This window comes from Choristoneura fumiferana, chromosome 9 (assembly GCF_025370935.1).
Source record: "Choristoneura fumiferana chromosome 9, NRCan_CFum_1, whole genome shotgun sequence".
NCBI classification, from domain to species: domain Eukaryota; kingdom Metazoa; phylum Arthropoda; class Insecta; order Lepidoptera; family Tortricidae; genus Choristoneura; species Choristoneura fumiferana.
The window spans coordinates 11,358,187-11,381,270 of record NC_133480.1 but is presented as its reverse complement, the minus strand read 5'-3'; the positions used below and the strand labels follow the sequence as shown (position 1 = coordinate 11,381,270).

The following is a 23,084-nucleotide window of genomic DNA, read 5'->3' as shown; positions in this document are numbered from 1 at the left end:
AAAAACCTTAATTGAGGTTTGATCGGTCTGTTACTTAACAGACTGATTAAGCTTAATAGACGGTTGTCAAGAAGTATGATTCATAAACACTTGCTAGCAGTCTGCTAGTTGTTGAGCTGCTGATAGACGGATTAGACGCGTTATGTTGGCCACCTTGACAAATCAAAGACAAAAAATGGCCTAATCGATAATTAAAAAAAAAAATTGACAGCAGTGACAGCAAATTAGCAGGAAAAAAAATAAAAAGCGAATTGTTTGTTTTCCCGCCATTCCGATTCGCATGTTTATGTTGTGCAAAAAGCCATAATTATGTTAATCATCCTAATTTTTTTTCATATTTATTGTTAATTTATTGTTGCTAATTTAGAGGATTTTTAAATACAAATTCCTGAAAATAAATTTTCCAGTTTTTTTTTTTTAATCTTTGCGTAGCTCTGCCTTCACTATAAATATCTTCGGTATGGTTTTTTGCTCTTGTCAAAGTCAGCTGTTCAAACTTGTGGCGGCCATTTTGTGACTTAGCAGGGAGATAAAGGAGGGTCTACGGTCCTCTAACTTTAACAGAGCCTTGATCGACTGATTAGCGCTAACAGACGTTTATGAATCACGTTTTTTAGCATCGGGCCTTCAAGGAGCCTTCAAGGAGGCTCTAACTTTTTATGAATAAGGCTGTAAGTAAATAAAAATAAGCAGAAAAAATGACTATAGTTGGTTATGGAGTTGTATCCATCTCTACAAGAATGAAGAGTCCCACCGGACCGTTAACACTGTACTTTGTTTATTAGTGGCAAATGCCAAGCCAAAGCATGAGTTAGAAGTATATCACACAGGGATGTTACAATAACCTCCACGATCAAATTATAGTGAGAATGTAGTGTAAACAAATCAATTTTTTTTTTACTTAAATGCTATATAGATTAATCTCTCAATGCGACCTTCTCCTAAGGGTCTCCCCAAACCTATCAACGCGGAAACGGCTTAAGCCGACCAAAAAACGCTTTATGTCCACGCAATAAGAGCGAAAAAGACGTCGATCGGCTCGGCCGACGCGAAACGACGTTTACTAACGGTAAGACCTCTTTTTGATCTTGCGTGGTCATAAAGCGTTTTTTGGTCGGCCCAAGCCGATTCCGCGTCGATAGATGAGGGGAGGCCCTTAGCATAGTAAAAGAACAAGTAGGCTCACTACGAACAAAAGTACATCGCGCGGTTTAAATGTGTGCGCGCTGATAATTTAAGGACGATTAAGTTTTCTTTAGTCAAGGCTGCGCTGCCGTCGGCGCCGCACGTTTCGATTTTAGCTCGTTTGTCTTGCGCTCGCTTCCCGAGATGATCACCTTTTACATTCGCTTACTCGTACCGTACTTACATATTTTTTGTATTAGATTTATGGTCTGTCCCAGAATTCGAGATACTAAAATGACGTTTCATGTGTTACCTGTTTTTTGCGTCTCATAAATAGTGATGTGCCGCAACCGGTTATTACCGAAAGATTTTGTAGGTACCTATGTATGTATGTCGTAAACTATTAAGATATGAACGGATCCGTGATGTACTAAAATGTAGGGCACTTAGGACATTCTAGAAAAGGTAAAATAGGTCTAATAAAAATGCGACCGTTTTCGAGATATTTCGACTTTTTATAGATGTTGATGTTTAAGTTTCAATTTCATTCTAAGTAAGTTTTACATTAACTAAATAATATGAGAATAATGAATATTTGATTTATTATTCTATGATATGAATATCTAAATAAAAACACGAGAAAACGCACTGATCACATCCGATGACAATACGAGTAAAGTAACGAAAATCGGTTGAATACCACTTGAATACGAAAAACATGAACAATGACGTTGTGTGATATCTGAGGGCCTACTCCGGAATTCGAAAATCAAAGTTCGTACCGTAACGTCCCTCTCACTTACGTATTAAATTAAATAGTAGTGTCAGAAGGACGGAACGACACGAACTTCGATTTTCGAATTTCGTAGTAGCCCTGCTGGTGCTGGCCCTGACTACGAAATGCAAAACTCGAACTTCGTATGTTGCCGTCCCGCTGACGCTTATCTCATTCAATACGCGAGTGAAAGGGACGGTGCCATACGAACTTCGTTTTTCTAGTTTTGTAGTAGCCCCTCTGTATTATTTTTACGTTGGCACTAAGTGATGAACACTGTATTTTTACCTGTGCTTAGATTTCATCACTTTATCGTATGATAAAGTAAATGGAAAGTAGAATATTGAATGCATTAATGTTATTTTTGTTATCGTAAAATAAACATTTTATCGGTTATTTACGAAACCGGAATCACGGAGCAGCACTGTTCCTTTTTCAGACTGTCATTTTAGTATCTCGAATTCTGGGACAGACCATAGTTGTAAATTAGTGGTATATAAGTGTAGTGTAATAGTTTCGTGCAAAGACATAAAAAAATAATAGATACCTACCTACCTATAGACAATATAGTTATAGTATTATTATGTGTAGGTAAACATGATTAGTATGTATACTTTCGCCATCACCATTACGGCGAATTCATAAATAATATTTTTAAATTTAGTATAATAATAATATAACTGCATAAAATCTGTCTGGTTTCTCTAGACACAGAAATTTGTCAATTTTAAGTTAACTTTCCTATTATTTGCAGGTAGGTAATTAATCTAAAATAGACGTCGACAACCCAAAGCGTCCGCGCCGGAGTAGGCAGTTATAGTAGGGAAGCCCACGATGCTAAATCGGGATTTACTCGAGCGTCATAGAGACCTATTGGGTTGCGAAGCTTAGATCATAAGAAGAAAAAAATGTCATATAATATATACCTTTTCATCGGTGGGGGAATTGTTATAGATTTCAAAATGTAAAAAAAAACTGTTGCATGGACATACTCGAGCGCGTCAGATATTGATATCATCCATGTCCTACGTATTTTTAAAAATGTACGTATGTTAATCTGATTGTTTCCATGATGGGGGTGGTCGTACGTAAGGGTTGAAAATGAAAAAAAAAAAATTTAATCGGGCGCGTCAGATTTTCTAAGGGGATGTTAAGAGATCCTAAAAAAGGCTCTTATATAATAATCTGACGATTTGGATGTGACGCAAATCCGTAGCCATTATTAGAATGTGCATAAAAAATTCGCCATTTTGAAATCCTCAAGCGCGTCAGATTAAGATATATATGGTTCATCTTCATGCCCTAGACGTGCTGTCTCATAATCTGACGATTATCTGTAGGGATTCGCCTAATCTGACAATTAAAAATTTTTTTTTCTTATTTTTTTTTAAATCATTGAACTTAATTTATTGAAAAGCTCAGGAAATAGCATGCAAATAAAAAAGTGTATGTTTTTTAAGTAGAATACTGTATTAATTATAAAAAATTGAACTTTTTTGAGTATTTTTTCTCAATTATCATCGTCATCGGTAGAATCATCTTCTTCCTCTGACTCGATTCCAAAAATACCAGCGCACGGCAGCGGCCACACAGTGAAACTTGAGTAAACAATAAGAACGAAATTTCTGCCGTAGTGCTGTCGCGGCCGTTAATAAATGCCATCCTTGTCTATTTATGAACGCATTCTGCAAGAATAAGCAAGCGAGATATAGGTCTACCAGTTTATATTTGTTAGTGAAATACGACACCCGCCATCGACCGGGAGCCGGTCGCTTGCCACTCTAGGTTTTTGACAGCGTGCCGGGAGCCGATCGCCTGCCAAACAAGGATGTGCCGGGACCCGGACGCTTGCCACTCCAAGGGTAGCAAAAACGTTGGAAATACGTTGTAAACAATATCATGCCACAAACGAGTCTGTGTGATCAGCTGTGATAGCGTCTTGGCAACAGAAACCAGAGTGGGGACGGAGCGAGAGAGTAATAGATAGAGAAAGAGTGAGAGAGGAATAGAAACGCGGAGAGGGGAATATAGGCATCACGTAGCTGAATGCAATAAACTTTATCGATGAATGTTTGTTATTTCGGCTTGTGGAAACCGTCAGATTATATATTTTTCGTAATTCTTGAATTATTCCCTTCAAAATAAAAAAAAATTTAACCACGCTCGAGAATGTCGAGATGACGTTTTTTTTTTACAACTTTCTAGCCCTACCCCTTCTTTACGTCACTCTCAAATTGTCAGATTAGTGGAATACACACGTTTTAGTATGTGACTAACTCATCCTACCTTAATCTGACGCGCTCGGGAATTTCAGATGATGAATTTTTTTTACTAATCTGATCCTTTATCCTTGACGGGCGGCCATGTATATGGGGCTCATAGTTGGTGGAAGGACTTAACCGGGTACAAGGTATCCCCCTGTATATTAATCTGTCGCGCTTTAGTAAATCCCGAAATCCCCTCTTGGGCTCCCCTACTATCCCTTTCAGACCGGCACTTAAACTACGACAATTTGCATACAAGAAAGAATGACTTTGAGTAAAATTGGGGCGTAGATGATGAATCTGGGGTAATTTTCCGGATTTTCCGGCTCCAACGTGGAAAATTTTTTCGCCAACAATTGTATCATAACGGGCCTCTATTCTTACTGACACTTTTGTGACACCCACGATCGTGTGCTATGGGGCCCATCAGCCAAACCGCACAATTGTGACTCTCACACAATTGTGTTAACTTGGCCCCTATGTTACAATTGTGAGTGTCACAATTGTTTCGACTGGAGCCATCCTTTGCGTAAATTAGCGAATTAAAAAGGAATAAAACGAAAGAAAATATTATCAAACTAAAGTTATTTATTGCAATAATCAACTTTTTTATTGTAGCCATCACAAATTCTTTCAAAAGTTGAGGGGTAAAGTATGCCTTCAAAGTACTCTGCTGGCGATTTCACGGGTGCAATTAAACGATGAGTATCTTCTGGAACGGAGTTACTGTTGAATCTTCTCTTGTTCCATCTTAAAGAACTCAGGGGTGCATTATCCTCTTCGCTACTACTGCCTGCTTCCGCTGCATCTGACGATGATGAGGAGGACATTTCTTTGTTTGGGGGTAATAAAACGTCTTGCTCGTCCTCACTGCTATCATCACTAGAACCATTGAGGAGGCCCGTGATATCAGCATCATTTAAAGCCCTGTTTATTGTGATTAAACACTGAAAATCCAAAAAACAGTCTGTTGATTCATAATACAGTTTGGCCCTTACCCTCACAATTGTGTCATAAAAGTTCATTGCATCATGTCAGCGGCAATAAATAAGCCAATGGTATCCAAATTAGCACAAACACGTACAAAAAACACTAGTTTTCTTACCCAATAACAAATAATGTACGCTCCGGAAGAAAAAAACAGATTTAATTTAATTACCTTCGTAAAAGTCAGGAGCATGACCGTACACCGAACTCGGCAAGTTCGCACTTGTACGCCGACTCCCAAAGGCACGAAATATTGGTTGGGGGGTGTGATCCGAAACTCGCACAATCATGCGACGTTGAGCCCGGTCGCTCCTAGCGCTTAGAAGTCGAAAAAGTTCAACCTTATGACCCGCACAATTGTATTGGCCGGGTCTGAAAGGGCTATTAAGTCTCCTAAAGGGTCGGTGTGGACCTACTTGTTCTCTTTTACTATGCCCCATAGTTTTCAATATTAGTAGGATAGTAATTTTATGTTATCTGTGATGTGTTTGTTGCAGCCGCGCTACGTGCTGCAAGGGCACTGGGACAGCCGCGTGGAGGTGGCGCCGGTCACGAGCGCGTCGCCCGACAACGCCGTCTGTAAGACCGGCAAGTTCACCGTCGCCTGGCAGCGCATCGACGCGCCGCCAGACTCCGACAAGTGAGTGCACAGAACGAGAGGGCTTCCCGCGCGGACCATGACTGGATTCAGAATATCATGGACACCATCAAGTTGCTTCGTAGGTACAGTCGTGAATGGAGATTGTGGAACCACTTGCTACTGTTCTTAATTTGGCCGTGTTACGCTATTCTGCTTTATTAATGATATTTACTGCAAGTATGTATAACTTGCTTAAATTATGAACTATGCGAGTGACTCGACGATTTCGGTTCGCGATGGTACATGCATTTTCCTTCACCATAAATGCAATAACGTACTGTTGCGGCTAGACGCGCATTTTCTCGCGCTTTCCCTCTTCAAAGCATCGTTTGAGAAAAAGACGGTGCACTAATCCGCCGCCGCTAACCGCTTATTGCGTAGGAGCGCTAAAGATCGTAATGAATTTGAAATGTAGTTTCGCACATAACCTCTCGTAAAATTCAGGCGAGTGAGCGAGGGTTTGAGGCCACGGTCCTCTACTTGATATCGCAATAGAAGTCTGGACGTGTATGTTTACGGAAGAACGCTTTTTAGGGTTCCGTACCCAAAGGGTGCCAACGGGACCCTATTACTGAGACTCCGCTGTCTGTCTGTCTGTCTGTCTGTCCGTCTGTCACAGGGCTCTATCTCAGAAGCCGAATGAAGAAGAAGAATGTATTACTGTGGCCGCTATAACAACAAATACTAAAAATAAAATAAAGTTACAAATTAAAGGGGGTCGTCATACAAGACGCGTGTTTTTCTCAGCAATTTTTGGTTGCTAGGCGTTATTAGCCGTTGCTAAGGCGACCGAGTCGCCTAGCAAGGGGTAGCTATGTCGTTTGAATATTTACCTTTAAGTTTGCGATTTTAATGATGTTTTATAAAAGCTTCGATAGTATAATATAGTGACTGTCTGTTTGTGTGGTTTATTCGTTTTTGTGCAAAATTAATAAAGCAATTTATGAACCACAAACCTCAATGAAGCCAGCAACTTTGATAAAGCGCTCGCCAAATCCACACCGTATAATCACTATGTTTACCTATTGTTTTTTACACTAAAAAATCATACTAAGTATTTAACACTATTTACAAGGTTTAAAATACAGTTTAAAATTTATTCTTACTAGTCGAGCTTCTTATTATTTAATTACACAACATACGAAGTCCGCCGATTTTCCCGCGAATGAACCGAGATCTGTCAATATATTTTTTTAGCCGCGCTCGGCAAGTTGCGGGCAATGGCTTCAGAAGCAAACAGCCAGAACGAAAGAGGATGAGAATACAAATTGTTTTTTATTCGAAATACTTGCACAAGTGCTTACATTTCGGCGATATTTTTAGAAGCTTTTCTTTAGCTTGCCATGTTTGTTTATTTATTTATTAATTATTGTTTGTTTGGGTCAAATCATGGAAGCTAAATTTTACCCACTTCCAGTGGTCCGATCGACTTGAAATTTTGCATACTTATGTAAATTTGGTGAAAATACAATAATCTAGTAGTGACATCTTGGTGGTCCTGCCAGGATCGTCTCTACAGGAGGGAACTCCTCAATAATTAATAGTACCGACTTGAAATTTGGTACAGATATGTAGTTTAGACGACAGTGCAAGTACAGTCAACAAAAAGTACATTCGGCAAAAAAAGCTTGTATTAAAAATGACATTTTTAAGAAAAACTTATTACAAGCATTATATTTATTTGCAGTGTACCTAATGTAACTATGTTTGCTCGGGTGGAATCTTTTAACTCAAATTTGGTGTGGAATCTTCAACCGATTGAGCTGAAATTTTACATGCATGTATAAATCCAATGACAATGCAATATTATTATAACATGGAGTTGATCTGATGATAAAGCTAGCGGGTGACCGGGGCATAAAGTACAGTCAGCAAAAAAAACTTATATTAGAAGAATTTTAAGAAAAAATTGTACTGAACTGTTTACGGAACCCTTCATGTACGAGTCCGACTCGCTCTTGATCAATTTTTAAAAATTAATGACCGGTGAATGTGAAACCATTTTAAATAAAGAACAACCATACACTTACGGCCAGTTAAATCACTCTCATAAGCTGTGATGTATATTTTGTTATCGTATCCAGATGGTACAACTTCACTCTGCTGGCGGCGCAGCTGAACGAGATGGAGCAAGGCGTGGCGCCGACTGACTCGCGCCTGCGCCCCGACCAGCGGCTCATGGAGGAGGGGCTCTGGGACGAGGCCAATGCTGAAAAGGTAATGATCATTTGACAGAACAAGGTGCTGCACCGTGAATCCGTTACTGTAGATGTTAACAGGCATGACTGTTTGACACAGGATTTCCAGCGCTGGTCTCTTTCTGGTTTTTCTGTGCATCCATGTCTCAGTTTGTATTTTCGGTGTCATATTTGTTGTCCAGTTGCGGCTGGAGGAGAAACAGCGCGACGCGCGGCGCGCACTGGAGGCGGCGACGGAGGCGGCGGCGGCGCGAGGGACGCCGGCGCCGCGCGCGCCGCGCCCGCTCTGGTTCAGCCGCGAGGCGGCCGCGCCCGGCGAGAGCCACCTGCGACACCTCTACAACGACACCTACTGGCAGTGCAAGCAGCAGCAGGACTGGTCGCAGTGCCCAGACATTTTCTAGCGCCGGTGCCCGCGCCCCGCCCCGGCGACACCGACTGTAAATTATTCAGTGTGACCGCACGTTTGCATCGTTATTTGCCTTCGCGCACCGTCGACTCGCCGAACGCTAGCAGTGGCCGTTTTTAGAGCGCTCGGAGCGGGTGTAGCTTCGGACGACCGTCGCGCGAGTGCGTAATAGTGAATGTTCCACCACTTTTGTTTTAGACGGTTTTTAGATTCACAAATAGCTTCTGTTGACCCTCCGCTGGAGAACCTCTGCGGCCTGTGGCGGCCGAAGAGCGAATATCTGCTCGACGGGTTGTACTAAAACGGGATCGCTATGTAAAGTAATTGTCGAATTTTAACTCCATCCCATTTGTCTTAAGCTAACTTACTCTGTGAGATTGAAAGTGCTAAATGAACGATACAGACTTGTGCTACGTATGAACTTCCATTTCATTTCTATACTTTTTACTGTAAACAAATTTCATATTTTTGCATTTGTCTGTGAGTGTCTCTTTTAACTTAATAATTAAATCTTAAACTGTCAAAAAAATCGAGAAGAAGAGCGAACGCACTCGCTGCGTATTCGTTTCGAATTAAAAAAATAACTCTCATTCCATAACATTTTTGTGGTTGTTTTTTATTTATTGTTGTGTGTCGAAATTTTTGTTGATTTAATTCCAAATAATGTACATAATTTATAAATGTTACGATAACAGATCATTTTGGTACAAATGTCTAAATGGTTCGAAAAGCCTCATTATCAAAATGTTCAACGGTCAAAAAGTATATTAATGTCAACATGTTTGTAGGGACGAACGACAAAATATTTAGTCAATAGCGTTTTGTACATTTTGGCCCCAGAGTATTCTGTCCTGAAAACTTCTAGACACAAAGACATCTGGACCATAGTGAAAGCTGCCTTGGAAACATTTTGAGTAATAGTTCAGACAAATTGACCTGGTGGCACAAACATTTTGTACTTTTTGACAGTGTTACATCTCAACATTCTATGCATTTTGGCATTTGTACCAAAATTACCTGTTACCAATGTTACGACTTACCTAATATCCGCAGACTGCTAAGGCCTAACAAGTTTTTATCTCATGAACAATGCTACTTTTACTACGACGCGAGAAGTTCTGGCCGCGCATTTTAACAAACAACGAAATCTCCTCACATGTTTTTAATGTGATTTTACTAAAATGATATTGATTCATTGACTAATCCTTAAAGAAAATCGCAAGTGCTTTGTAGTATTATAATATTAAAATATGAATACATCGTTCGCATGTTGATATTCATGAAGACTGTTTATAAGAGTTATTGTATTGTAAGGTCAGATTTACACCGTGTGGTTTTGATGTCTTCAACTACTTCCCCTATTTCGTTTTCGGGCGATTCCTCAAACTTTTATCTTACGATCCAATAACACATTTAGGTAGCTATAGTAGTAATGATACGTCTGGGCGCTTTTCACAAGAGAAGCTTTGTCACGCTGCTCCTGCGCAACTAAATAGTTTGAATGCATTTGTATTGTATGTGTTGGGCATTAAAATTAGAGATGGCGACAAAAAAAGGAGTCGTAGAACTGTCCTTAATGCCTCGATAAAGGGGAGCGATATCTTTGTAAGTGTTAAACGAACGAGTTAATATCACGGTATGACCCAGTTTCCCAATGAATCGTGACTAAGGGTGGGTGCTCGCGACACCACCTCGTAATGATAGAGGATATTTTGTAAGATCTATTACAAATTGTACATTGTCAAGTGGATGTAAAATAATTTGTTAATATTTTTATTATAATAGAATGATATTTGAATACAAAGCCATAACATCTGTATCATGTTGATTATAAAATAAAATATATAATGTCGCAAGATTGTTTTGATGTCTAATGAAGTGGTCACCAACCTTTTTGAGAATAAGTTCCTGTTAAAAATTTCATTTTTAAAACTTACTTTTTTTCTGACTGTACTTGCAACGTCATCATATATATGTATACCAAATTTCAAGTCAAACTGACCACTGGAAGTGGGTTAAAATGAATATTCATGAGATTTGATAAAAAAAAATTGCAAGTTAAATAAAAAATTTGTTAAAAGAAAACAAGTGTGTGCACCACACATTTAAATAAATATATGTCGATTCTACTGAATCATTGAAGGACAATTTTGTAGCCATTTAACATGTTCACTGTCCGCATACAAAACGATCTGACAAAGTCACAGGTCCACGTGTGCTTCCACTTTGGAGACCATTTGAAGTTATGAACCCAGTGGAAGCAGACTCCTGAAAAAAAGCTTCAATACCCCATTATTGGGAGCACCCGGACAGGGAAGGTGTTAAGCTAATGCTCAAATGCAATGTACATTGGACAAAATTGTCCTTCAAAACTATTCACAGAATGCGGTCCTCTAATTTTGGATACACAACTCCCTCTACAATCCGCTCTAATGCAATCAAAACAATATATTATTTTCATGTTGTCTTTACTTATATAGAAGTGTAGTTATGTAGGGACGTACAGTCACCAGCACCAATATCTGACACAACAAAGCGTGCATAAATATCAGACACGGCTCTACTTCTAGGACCGGTAGGACGTGTCAGATAATTTTGCACGCTCGCACGAAACTTGGCCCAGCCTTCATACAAAAATTCAGAATGCATACATTTGAGGGCCAGATTTTTTGCCGCTCAGTATATCTGCCACAGCAAAGCGTGCAAAAATATCTGAAACGTCCTACCGGTCCTAGAAATAGATGCAGGTAAAAAAATAATTAAACTGTTTATTATAAATCAGAATAACATTAAAAAATATATAATTACTTAGTAAACTAAGTCTTAGTTAATGTATGGGGGTTAGGTGACTGTACATTGGCGAATGTGCAATCAAAACTACACGCCCTGGCCCTATACCACGAAGTGCAAAACTCGAACTTCGTATGTTGCCGTCCCGCTGCCGCTTATGTCATTTAATACGCGAGTGAAAGGGACGATGCGATACGAACTTCGATTTGCGAGTTTCGTAGTAGGCCTGCTGATAATTCGTATCCCCTTCCTTTATGCCCGGTTCCACAGATTACAAGAATAGTAGCTAGCTACCCGGTCCACATTATTCCAGTAACCGTTCCAGTAGGATGACATTGCGGTGCTCGATCAATCTTGTGCAACTCGTTTGGATTGTGACCCCGCAATGTATTACTGGCACGATTTTAGTGGAATAATGTAAACCGGCCATTATCCTTTTAATTCACGTACAGTATACGAATTATTTAATTACGAGGTCGCACAGTCCGGGCTTTTCTGATCCCTCGGTCTAGAGGTAACTATTACATAAATAAAAGTTTTTAAATATTTTCAACATTTTTATTAAGAAAACGGAAACAGTGAAAAAGTACATAACTGTAAATTGCAGCTGGTTACATTACCGTTTATATAAACAAATCTTTTACAGTTAATAATCATCTTCAATTTTGCTCTGCTCGTGTTGATAGGTGCAATTTTGGATTCACTGCCGATATGAATACGTATCTGGCCCGTTCGAACAAAAAAGGAAAAAGGCATTCGTTACATAATTTGTATTTGACCAAATTAGTCAATTATCATAAACGTAAGAGTCTCACATTCTATCGATTTATTTTTTAAGATTATTTGTTTAGGCTACCAGTTTAGCAAAGTAGGTTAAGTAAGAAGAGTACTAGGCTGAAAGTAATAATAAGCCAGTTCAAATGCCAGCAAACTTCTTTAGTGTGAGGTTAGGTTTGGACATGCAGGTTCCTATCTAAATACCACAGACATGAGTCTGTAAATTCGCTTTTGCGCATTCAAGCTCATTAATCTCATTACTCAACAACTTTGCCGGCATCTGTAAGGATAGTAGACGTGGTTAAGGTTTTGCCTAAAACGTAGTGGTTATATGCTCTTTGGTTTTGCCATCTGTTTAATAGAGTTAATGATAAATTGCCTTTTTGGGGACTTGACGTCTTTGGATATACACGTATGCGGATTTTGGCCTTTGGCCATATGGGACTTGTGACTGGATCAATTCTGTGTTCTTTGATCCGGTCAACCTAGGATTTAGATGTTTGAAGTTTAGATAGGGCCAGATTGCAACAGATTCATTTGATCATTAGTACAAATATGGTATACATACAGTATACGTTTACTCTTAAGACGTAAAAAATGAAAATAATATCCATACATTAGTGATAAAAAAAAGTTTTAATCGTATGTTTATCATCATACTCAATAATATAAAAAATAAGTAAACATAAATTTACTTCATGTAAATTATCTGCTCGGGCTTAGATATTATACTAAGCATCCTTTATAATATACGTTTAATACAATACAGGGGGCTAATGATTTGGTATTTCGCATTTACACGCAGTCCAGGAATACGGTGAAAAAGGATAACTGATCCAGAGGCAGATGTTACGGATAAGAATCAGAAAATGCTTCACATCTTATTTAATCAGTCCCATAGCAACTGGCCAAAGAGGCTTGCGTTGCGGGTGATTATAATATTACTAATGTAAGCTCCGTGGCTGAGTAGTTCTTTAGAACTAGACATGATTACAAAAAGTAATGGCGAGCTTCTTTTATTACAAAGGGTTACAGCGGCACGAGCAGAGTAAAAATAAAGAAATAAAGAGTTAGATGTAAAAAGCAGATAAATAATTCCTCGTATTGATAGATATTATGATACAGATCAATTGTCTCTTTGCCTGAATGAAGTAAAATACAAAAAATAATTATAACTATGCCCATTATGGTTGGTACATTTAAAAATCAAAATATGAGATTGTCTTTGGAAACTTAAGTTCTCGATTCGGGCAAAGAGACACTCGCAGACTTACATCGCAACATTAATTTATACATTTACACATCGCCAAATAGCTTTCCTAAGTATTTGTAATTTTGTATCACTCCAATTCCTAAAAAAAATAATTACATTTATTTTCAGCTCCGAAATTATTCAATTTAGCTCGTCCATTCTTCCTTTACACCGCAGTAAATTAATGTATAAAGATCTCGAGGCATTTTGCGTAGAACAAGCTTTAAAATGTAAGGACTCGCGTGCTAGTACTAGTACTCACATACTGGCATAGCAAGAGATACAAGCGAATAGTAACGCCGAGCAGCTGCACTCGGCAGCTAGCTCGTCTGCATCCATACTCATAGATGACTGACGTTTCGAGAACACTGCTACTGTTCGTACCCCGCAACCCGTAGCGCCCTTCGCCAAATCCACTTCGTGCCATAAGAGAGTTGGAAGTCACTATATTTTAGGTGACAAAGATGACCATGCATGACCAAGATAATTGAAATCGACAAATTTGGCAGATTGCGGCCTTGAGGGGTGTCACGAGATATCCCGCTGACTATAGTGCAGTGCCGGATGTGGGTGTCAATATTGTCGCAACTTTAACCCAGAGATCTGTTTTCTACAACATCTAATATGCACTAAGCGTATTCCAATATTTTCTGCACATATATTTACATATTTTACAAGGGAAAGAAATAATAAATAATATTTCTAAACCTTTGATATGAGCGTCCTTTCAGTACAAAGATAATCAATCTCAACAAAGTGTTATTAGAACTTATACCACGATAAAATGAATGGACATAAACCACGTCTTATTTACAATAGGTATGTTGTAGTTGTGGCTATTTGTTTGTTACATTGATAGGACTATTTGCTGATATTACACAAAGGCCAAACATTCTACTCATGAACATGAAGTAGTCACATGTTTTTCGATTAATTCACGAGAGAATTAGTACATTCATGGAATTCGGCTTTAACGTGTGATAACCTTACTTAATCGTAGAGGCGCCGCAGAGTTATTATATTATGGTTATGCCTTTCATTTAAACGTATACATATACTCATAGCAGTAAGCACGACTTTTATACTATTAGCGCTTTGTGGAAAGAAAATACTAAGTTTGTCAAAAACTGAATAGCGTTTTAGAAACTAATACAATTTATATTATGTTACTAGAAAGTATTTCTTTATGATCTAGCTGCACAGCGCTATCTGAATTATTCAGATTAATCATCAGCTTCAAGCAAAAGGACTTTTGAGGAGGCTCATCAAGCGAGGGACGCTTAATACAATAACCCTGCGGCAATAATCCTATAGGAACAAACGTAAAATGATTATTTACCATCTATTATAAGTAAAACTGAAGGCATTCTTTTTATCTTAGCACATTTGGATCAGTGTCAACTACGTACGATGCTGATGCAAATGCAAGCTAATCTTTTATTCTTAACGTAAATGCGACAAATGTGCGAACTTGCGTACCAATTAAATGACAATCATCTATGTACAACATTAGATTAACACACAGTTTGGTCATTACCTTCAAACAAAATAATAAGGTTAACTTCCACATTCGTAAATACATTTTTAATTAGGATTGTTATTATACCACATAAGAACCATTTTAGTTTATATGGCTACAGATACACCTTATAAGATCTTCATTTTATTTACAATTTAAAATGGTGAAACTTAAAAATACATAACAAATCAGACTGTCGCGAGTTATACAGTGGCTAATTAGAGAAAATGTACCAAATATTTGTGATTATATAACAAAACCAAGCACAATAAACATGAACAGAAACAAATCACACGCCTCGTACGGCCGAACACGGGCCGAGCGGGCCCGGCGCGTCTGCGCGGCGTCGCGGGCAGCTAGCCATAACATCAGTCTATCAAAACTAGGGGTCCCGAACAACAATCTCCTATCACTATCAATATATTCGTCAGTCCACTAATCAATCCACCCGAAGCGACGTTATCAACGAATCGGTTCACATTAAAATTTCAGGTGCAAAACATATGCAGTAAATGCCCAGAATATACTTCGTCCACTTCTTATTTACAAGCGAAAATAGTCCTTTTTAATCACAGCGAAAACACTTAAGATACGCTCGTATTACCTCGGTACAAACCTCGCGTAATCCGAGTGCAGTCCCACACATTGACTAAGGTTTCAAACCTTTGGCTGCACATTTTACACTGTCATCACTTATTTTTCACTTAATATAATGTGTTCGTTGCGGACGCGCACTACTTCCAAATGGAATATTTAAAAATATCAGATTAAGCGCATTTATGATCGGTCACGAGGCGCGAGGGCCCGCGCGCGCGCCGCTCACTCACTGAAGTAGCGCACCTTGCCGCCGCACCGCACCACCTCTTCCCACGCTGTGGATAAAAATACATAACAATTAATACGAATATAACGTGTCAAGTCAGTACGCAAAAATAAAGATTTTTAGCACAAAATTAATTTAATTACACTACCGTCAGAAAGTTTAAGACAAAACACAATTTTTAGTTTCATTTTCATAGATTCTTCTACAAAACATCTAATTTAATTTCTAATCAATAGCAACATCAACTTATTATTTTTGCCTTTTAATCGTTTTTTTTAATGTATTTTTTTTTTGGAATGTATTCAAGCGATTTGCTTCAAATTTTGAAATGATGTTCTTTATATAGATTTGCATCGCCACCCAAAAAACTAATAGTAGTTAGTAGTTATCAATATCATATAAAATAAAAAGGAAAAGAAAAGACCAAATAAATAGTAGATAGTACAACAAGAGCATAAAACGGGCCATTTTACCCGAGACGTTCATATATAGCCACCCGAGCCGAAACGGCGAGAGTGGATAGCACGTCGAGGGGAAAATGAGTTTAATGCTCGAGTTTTACACTCTGCTTTTCACTTCGATGGCGAGGAAATTAAATAGCAACAGTGAAAACAATTGTTCACTTATTATGTACCTTTTATTGTTCACGCATTACAAATTTTTAGTTTTATTGATCTATTTTGATTGATTTTTAGTTTAATACTAGTTAAAAATTATAAAAATTAAATGTAGAAAACTTTTTTGTTTGTGGCTGTTGACACCTGATTGCCTTGGTCTTAGACGAAGATTTTACTTACACTAAATTTACCTATATTTATTTAGATTTTACACTAAATGACTTTTTCACTTCTCATGCTCGTAAAGTTCGTGTTTATGCTGGACTTAGGCGACATAAAATGACTTTTTATGCTCTAGTGCATGCTTCGTCTAAGACCAAGGTAATCAGGTGTCAACAACCACAAACAAAAAAAGTTTCTATATATTTTTTTTATTAATTTTTATTTTATATGAAACTAAAAATCAATCAAATCAATAAAACTAAAAATTTATAATTATATAGCAATGCATGAAAAATAAAAGGTACCTAGTGAGTGAACAATTGTTTCCACAGTTGCTATTTCATTTCCTCTGAATCAGAGTGTAAAACTCGAGCATTAAACCCATTTTCCCCTCGACGTGTCTATCCACCTTCGCCGTACCGGCTTGGGTGGCTATATAAACGCCTCGGGTAAAATGCCTCGTTTCATGCTCTTGTTGTACAATCTACTATTTTTATGTGGTTGTGAAGTAGTGACCTCTAGATTTTTTTCTCAGAATATACCATTTATATTGGCCTACTACTTGCCTAAATATCAAAATTTTCCAGACGGTACTGAGTTACGACAGTTTTTTATTTCATGTGCGATATCATATATTCTGCTCGTGCTGGGGCACAGACTGCAAACAGATCAGTAGAAAGTTATATTCGTGATTTCTTGGAGTTGATTTCATTTTTATTTTATATTCTTTTCTGGGTGTTTAGTGTTGTAATTTACGTTACAATAATAAACATCAATGTTAACTACTCGTTATCTTTTACAAAATATTGCTTTCCCGATTTAGAGAAATTGTCCAAGGCGCTTCACCATCAGTTAAACTTCACATCAATGTGTATTAGGGTGGGGATAGTTTAAAAATAATAATGGAATAAATACGTAATGGTCATTTGATATAATATAATGCAATTTTCCCAGATTGTCATCTTTATAGGATTGGTATTTAAAATAAACCTAACCTAAATCAATGTGTAAATTACACGATCATATATATTTTTTTAAATCAATCTTTTCACCGAAAATTATGTTATGTCAAATGACCATTGTCTTTCGTCCATTAGAATGAGCATAAATTGCTTAGCGACTTCCTGTGTAAAGCAATCAAATTGCAATCCGTAAAATACTCGTTACTGATTCGTTCCGACATCAACTGTGGTCCTTCTCATCAGTTTAATTTTACCAAATGGCGATTTTACAGGATGCAAGTTAATTCAAATACACCCAAATCACTTTAGGTCTATGTAAAGAGTTTCTCGATCTCCTCAAGATACAATCATCCGATCCTGTATCGGTATTTTTCAAATCGGTTCATAAATGATGCAGCTCTGAGAAACAAACATAAACAAAATCGAACAAATTCATAATCTCCTCCTTTCTTTAGAAGTCTAATAAAAAGGAGCAGAAAAACGGACCTGTGCCGACGTAGTCAATGATCTGGTGCAGGTGGTGTGTGTCCTCGGGCGGCGCGGGCGGCACGTAGCGCAGCGGCGGCGCGCGGGACGCGGGCGCGGGCGCGGGCGCGGGCGGCTGCGCGGGCGGCGCGGGCGCCGGCTCGGCCGCGGCCGCGTCACGCACCAGGTCGCAGCGCGGCCGCCGCGCGCCGCCCAGCAGCTGCTCGTTCACGTCGAAGCCGAAGGTTACGCCGTCCAGGTCGCGCGCGCGCGCCGGCGCGTCCAGCAGGATGACGGGCGGGCGGCGGTCGGCCACCACGTCGGGCGCGGGCGGCGGCGGCTCGTCGGGCTCCTGCGGCTTGCCGGCGCGCCGCGCGGCCGAGGGGGCCGCCGGCTTCAGCGGCCGCCGACGCGCCTCCAGCGCGGGGTACGCGAGCGCGTCGCCGGGCGCGGCCGGCGGCGGCTCCTCGCCCTCGCCGTAGTAGTTGCAGGACTCGATGAGGTCGGGGATGTTGTTGTGGCGCGTGCGCGCGATGTCGGCGTAGCTGACGGGCGCGGGGGCGGGCGCGGGCGCGGGCGCGGGGGCGGGGGCGGGCGGCGGCGCGCGGCGCGACGGCAGCGCGGGCAGCGAGTGCACAGAGTCCATGTCGTCGTTGGAGTCGTTGCTGCGGTCGGGCGAGGGCGGGTCGGGGTCGGGGTCGGGGTCGGCGGCGGCGTCCTGCGGGCGCGGGCGGTCGCGCGGCTCGTGGTCGGCGCGGCGGCGCGGCTTGCGCTTCTTGGTCACCGTCTGGAAGTCGGTCAGCTCGAGCGCGTCGGGCTCGGGGTCGCGGAAGTAGTCGCGCGCGTCGTCGCCCCAGGAGCGGCGCTCGGGCTTGGCGGGCGCGGCGGCGGGGCGCGCGGGGCGCGCGGGGCGCGCGGGCGGCGCGGGCGCGCGCAGCCCGTCCAGGCTGGAGGCGCGCGGCGGCTTGTCCTTGCGCCGCTCGGCGGAGCGCTTCTTCTTGTCGTCGTGGCGCTTGGAGGGCCGCTCCGCGCGCTCGGGCTCCGCGCTCTCGATGAAGCGCAGCACCTCGTTGATGTCCTTGTTGCCCTGGTACCCGTCGATGTGGTGCGACTTGATCACGGTCTCATTCTTGGAAGACTTTTTTCTCCGCTGCTTCTTCTGTTGACTAGAGCCGGACTGGGGCGAGCTGAAGCCCTGCACGGAGTTGCCGTTCTCGTCCAGCGACTTCTGTAACAGCGAAGAGGGAGGCGTGAAGCGTCTCTGCTCGGCGACGCGGGGCGCGGCGAGCCGAGACGCGGGGCGCACCTTGAACTCCTCGGCGGCGGCGACGGCGACGGCGGCGGCGGCGCTGAAGGCGGGCCCGGCGCGCGGCAGCGGCCCGCCGTGGCTCGACAAGCTGCTCGTCAGCGCGCCGCGACCCATCTTGAGTGCACACCGTTACGTTTAAAACAGGAACATATTGTTTTTTTAATAACAATCGCATTGCGTGAGATAAACCAGACGGATGATGAATTGATAAATATTCATTCGCAGTAGCCATATGACAGTTATTTTAGAGAGATATAATCGAAGAATGATCAAACTAAACCACACGAGACCGTCAAGAAACAACATTTTTTTTCATAAGTGGAGGGGTTGACATACGACGCAAAGCGTGATAAATCTACGTATACATACCATTTACACACTTCTCGCTTTACTACCAACTGAATGATTAAATATCTTTCGGCTCTGAACATATTGGTATAGATCTAATCTAATTATATGCTAATGGAAAAGCCCAAATTGAACAACATGGCGCGCCGTGGAGTGGATTATGACATTTTTAACCTAATAAAAGAATTTACGCAGAAGAACCAAAATTACCCAAAAAAATTGTTTAGTGAATATTTGATGGGCAAGCAACGTTTGTAGAAGAACCGAAATCTGAGTTAAATTCAACGTTGCAAAGCCTACCACCACAGGGTAAAAGAATAAACTAATGCCCTGAAGTTTTCCTGCCGTCGTATTATCAATACGCATGCGGGAACGATAGCATTTACCATCACTTTCTATCTCAGCATAACGTTTGACAGAAAGAAATGGTGCAGACGATAGTCATTTCGAGTGCGCTAGACAATATGACCTGTGATCTAAGGAGGCCGTAGTAGACGGATGAAGAAGGCGAGCTCAAAGTTCACAAGTAAGGAAAATTTAATTCTTCGACTGCATCCGATGGCAAATAAGTTTAGGAGTTATCGGAAGTGTGTAAATGGCGTAGTGAAAAATGTGGAAGCAGGGCGGAATAGTAATCACCTTGGTGTCGAGGGGAGCAGCCGCTTGCGCAGACGCGGTGGTGGTGCAGCTGGCCACGACCTCCGGCGTCGTGATGCAACTAAACGGTATAGCGGAATCGACCTGCGGACATACGCAACAATCAGCAACCAACCTACCTTCGACATCGTATTGACACTAAAGCGCGACAATAGCCTACCTGCTTGCTCGTGCTCGCGGTAACCACGGCTTTGCCAGTTAATTTGTTTGAACTATCACTTTGCGTTATGTTATCAAAAAAAAGCTTTTTAAGCGCATTTCTAATGATATCTTTCTTCTTCGTAGAGTTCTCGTTGTGTGGCTTTCTAGACAGGCGCGAGGTTATTTTGTCCTTCTTCTTCTTAGGAAGCTTCCCCGTGCCGCTGTCGAGCCCCGCTAGCACGGGCTTGGCGTCGCCAGCGCTCTTAACGTCTACAACGGTATTATCTATGTTATGTGGAGTGGCGAGCAAGCGTTTGTAAAGTGTTAGGAAAATGGAAGCGTCACTGGGGACCTCGGCCGAACGAAGCTTTTCCTCGGACACTTTTATTTCGACTGTTCGCTTAATTTCGGCGAGCTCTATGCCCGGATTATCGGACTCTCTGTCATCAGAACAGTCCATCAGGGTGACATCTTCGAGAGGGTGTTTGGTCTCAGAAAAAGAAATTTCAATATTCTTCGACTCCATAATTCGCGGTCGATTATTTTTAGCTTCCGGTGGTTCAATGTTCATACAATCTATTACTTCTTTATTTATTTTTTCTTCATTATTTACAATTTCTTCTTTACCAATGTTGGTTTCTATAGCTTGAAGTAATCTCTGTTGGTTGGCGATGAACAGCGAGAATTCGTTTGAGTGATCAGTGTTAGATGGTCTCCTTAGTGACACCATTTCAACAAGTTCTGTGTCAGTCTCTGTCTTTGATTCAATCTGAGGCTCCATATGAGTTACCGGTGTGTCTTTAGTATCTTTTGAGTCTTCATCAAGATTTTTGTATTTAGTTGGCACATTATGATTAGGATTAGATTTTACTGGATTATTTGATGGCGGTGGCCTGTTTTGTTTGCGGGCAGTGCGGTGGTAAATTTTACTATGTTCGCTTGGAACTTGTTTATTGTTGGACTTTATAGCTGCAGTGTTATCAGTGACGGTATCGACATTAGAATTTCGATTACGCGATTTACTATAGTGTTTATCTTTAACTGATTTATCTTCAGCGGCTCGACTGATACTAGAATTTTGATTACGATTATCAGAAGTTGCCGCGTGGGGCAAAGGCTTGCCTATCGTCATACTTCTGACGTTTTTGGGATTATAAGACGATAATGTCGGGACCACTAAGCCTTTGCCAACTCGTTCGCGATACTTCTTTCTAGCGATCACATCTTCATTATCAATAACATTTTTATTAGCTAGTACATTGATTTCGTCGTCATGGCCAATGTTAACTTCGGAGTGCTCCGTATCAACGGAAACATCGCGTTCTCTAACAACTACGGGAATGTGCCGTTTACTTATTAATTTAGGGTGAGGTGCGTTTAAGGCAATAGCTTCAGGGTTGATTCTGATCGGGCTTCGATCGGCCAGACCTATCTCCGATTGACCGGAGTCGTGAAGCAGGTTGGAGTAAGGATCGGTCTGTCGCTGGCTGTTATGATTGCCGATCACAACGGCGGGGCTGATCTGTTCGGGCGGCGAGCCGTACACGCCGAGCCCTCGATACCACTTGTCGATGTATTCGCTGTCATCCCAATGCGTCTTCTCCTTGGTCGGAGTGTGGTGCGGGCCGCGCGGTGGTGGTCGCTTACCTTCGCGGCGGCCGAGAGTGGGGGGGGTACGCACCTGGTTGGAGGCGGTGGTGGTGGTGACCGCGCGGCCCGAGCCCACGCTGCCGCTGCCGATCTCCAGCGTGGCGCGCGCCGTGTACGTCATCGGGAACGCCGGTTTGCTCCGTCTGCGGGGGACGCTAAGCTCAGACAACGGTTTCTTCAACCAGCCAGCACACAGATGCGGTATCGAAAGCGACGCGGAAGTGATAACGAGTCGTATTTATCCGCTGAAATCGGCCGGGGCAAATACAAATGGAGCTTTTGCCGATTATAAATTCGGTTTCCGCGTCGATCCACTGCCACTCTTTGTGCTTGCGGTTAGAATTTTAGAACGATTTATTGACATTGAATTTCGACTTTTAGTTTTGATCGCAGTTCGAGTGTAACTTTAAACTGAAACTCTTACGGAAAACAAATACTAAGTTATGGCATTTTAATACATCAATTTATACAGCTTTAAGAAAATATGCTTGAATTTCTAGAGGCGTAAAGTTCATGTGAGCTGTGTTACTACATGTTATAACATGATATTAAATATTTTAACCCCGTGTTTTAATAGATGAAATAAACTCTTCCTAAACTCACTAGTTACCTATGTCTAAAATAGGCCGGGCCTGGAAAAACAGTTAACAGAGAACTGAAACCTTATAGTCTAAAGCCGGGTCTCCACTGAGCGAGCAGCCTCGCGCGGCAGCCATTTTCGGTGCGAATTTAAGCCCTGTGTCTAACAAAATCATGCCACATGCGCTTACTCCGCTCGCTCAGTGGAGACCCGGCATAACATTATTGGAATCTTGCGATTCGTTTGCCCTTTTTTCTGTCACATCATATAAGACGAGGGTAGAAAGAGATGGTGAATGCGATCGCGAACGTCACCGTGTTAGTCAACACGGCCTGAGGCCTTAGAGACGGCTGCGGCTAGCAATGAAGCGTACCTGGCGGTGTTGTCAGTGTCGATGGGCGGGTGCGCTCCGGCGTCGGAGGCCGAGACGCGGCGCTCGGCCAGCGGCGACGGGTTCACGCAGCGCACCGTCGCCACGTACTCCGCGCCCGCGCCCGCGCCTAGGGTGGCCCCGCCGGCGCCCCGCATCGGCTCTTCGCTCAGAAGGAACGCTGGAACAATAAGCAATACCATGCGGTTTGATCAATTTTACTTTACTTGAGCTACAGGCCGCTGTAACGTGCAGAAACTAGGT

At 41.7% G+C, this 23,084-nt stretch overlaps 2 protein-coding genes across 8 annotated transcripts in view; one reads left to right on the top strand and one right to left on the bottom strand.

The window, feature by feature from the left end:
• Positions 1 to 10,254, top strand: part of Osbp (oxysterol binding protein) — a 38,940-nt gene extending 28,686 nt beyond the window's left edge. Inside the window, exons 13-15 of the mRNA XM_074092370.1 lie at positions 5,649 to 5,791; positions 7,876 to 8,008; positions 8,172 to 10,254. Coding sequence (XP_073948471.1) covers positions 5,649 to 5,791; positions 7,876 to 8,008; positions 8,172 to 8,393 — 498 coding nt within the window. The 3' untranslated portion in view covers positions 8,394 to 10,254. The remainder of the gene's footprint in view (positions 1 to 5,648; positions 5,792 to 7,875; positions 8,009 to 8,171) is intronic.
• Positions 10,255 to 11,732: 1,478 nt separating this feature from the next.
• Positions 11,733 to 23,084, bottom strand: part of LOC141431261 (uncharacterized) — a 34,905-nt gene continuing 23,553 nt past the window's right edge. For 5 of the 7 annotated variants that reach the window (XM_074092363.1, XM_074092367.1, XM_074092366.1 and 2 more), the window contains 6 exons: positions 22,824 to 23,001; positions 20,240 to 22,013; positions 20,062 to 20,163; positions 19,072 to 19,188; positions 17,787 to 18,993; positions 11,733 to 15,608 (listed from right to left, as the gene is read on the bottom strand). In XM_074092363.1, coding sequence (XP_073948464.1) covers positions 15,556 to 15,608; positions 17,787 to 18,993; positions 19,072 to 19,188; positions 20,062 to 20,163; positions 20,240 to 22,013; positions 22,824 to 23,001 — 3,431 coding nt within the window. In that variant the 3' untranslated portion in view covers positions 11,733 to 15,555. The remainder of the gene's footprint in view (positions 15,609 to 17,786; positions 18,994 to 19,071; positions 19,189 to 20,061; positions 20,164 to 20,239; positions 22,014 to 22,823; positions 23,002 to 23,084) is intronic. The other 2 variants (XM_074092369.1, XM_074092364.1) reach the window with 2 other exon arrangements.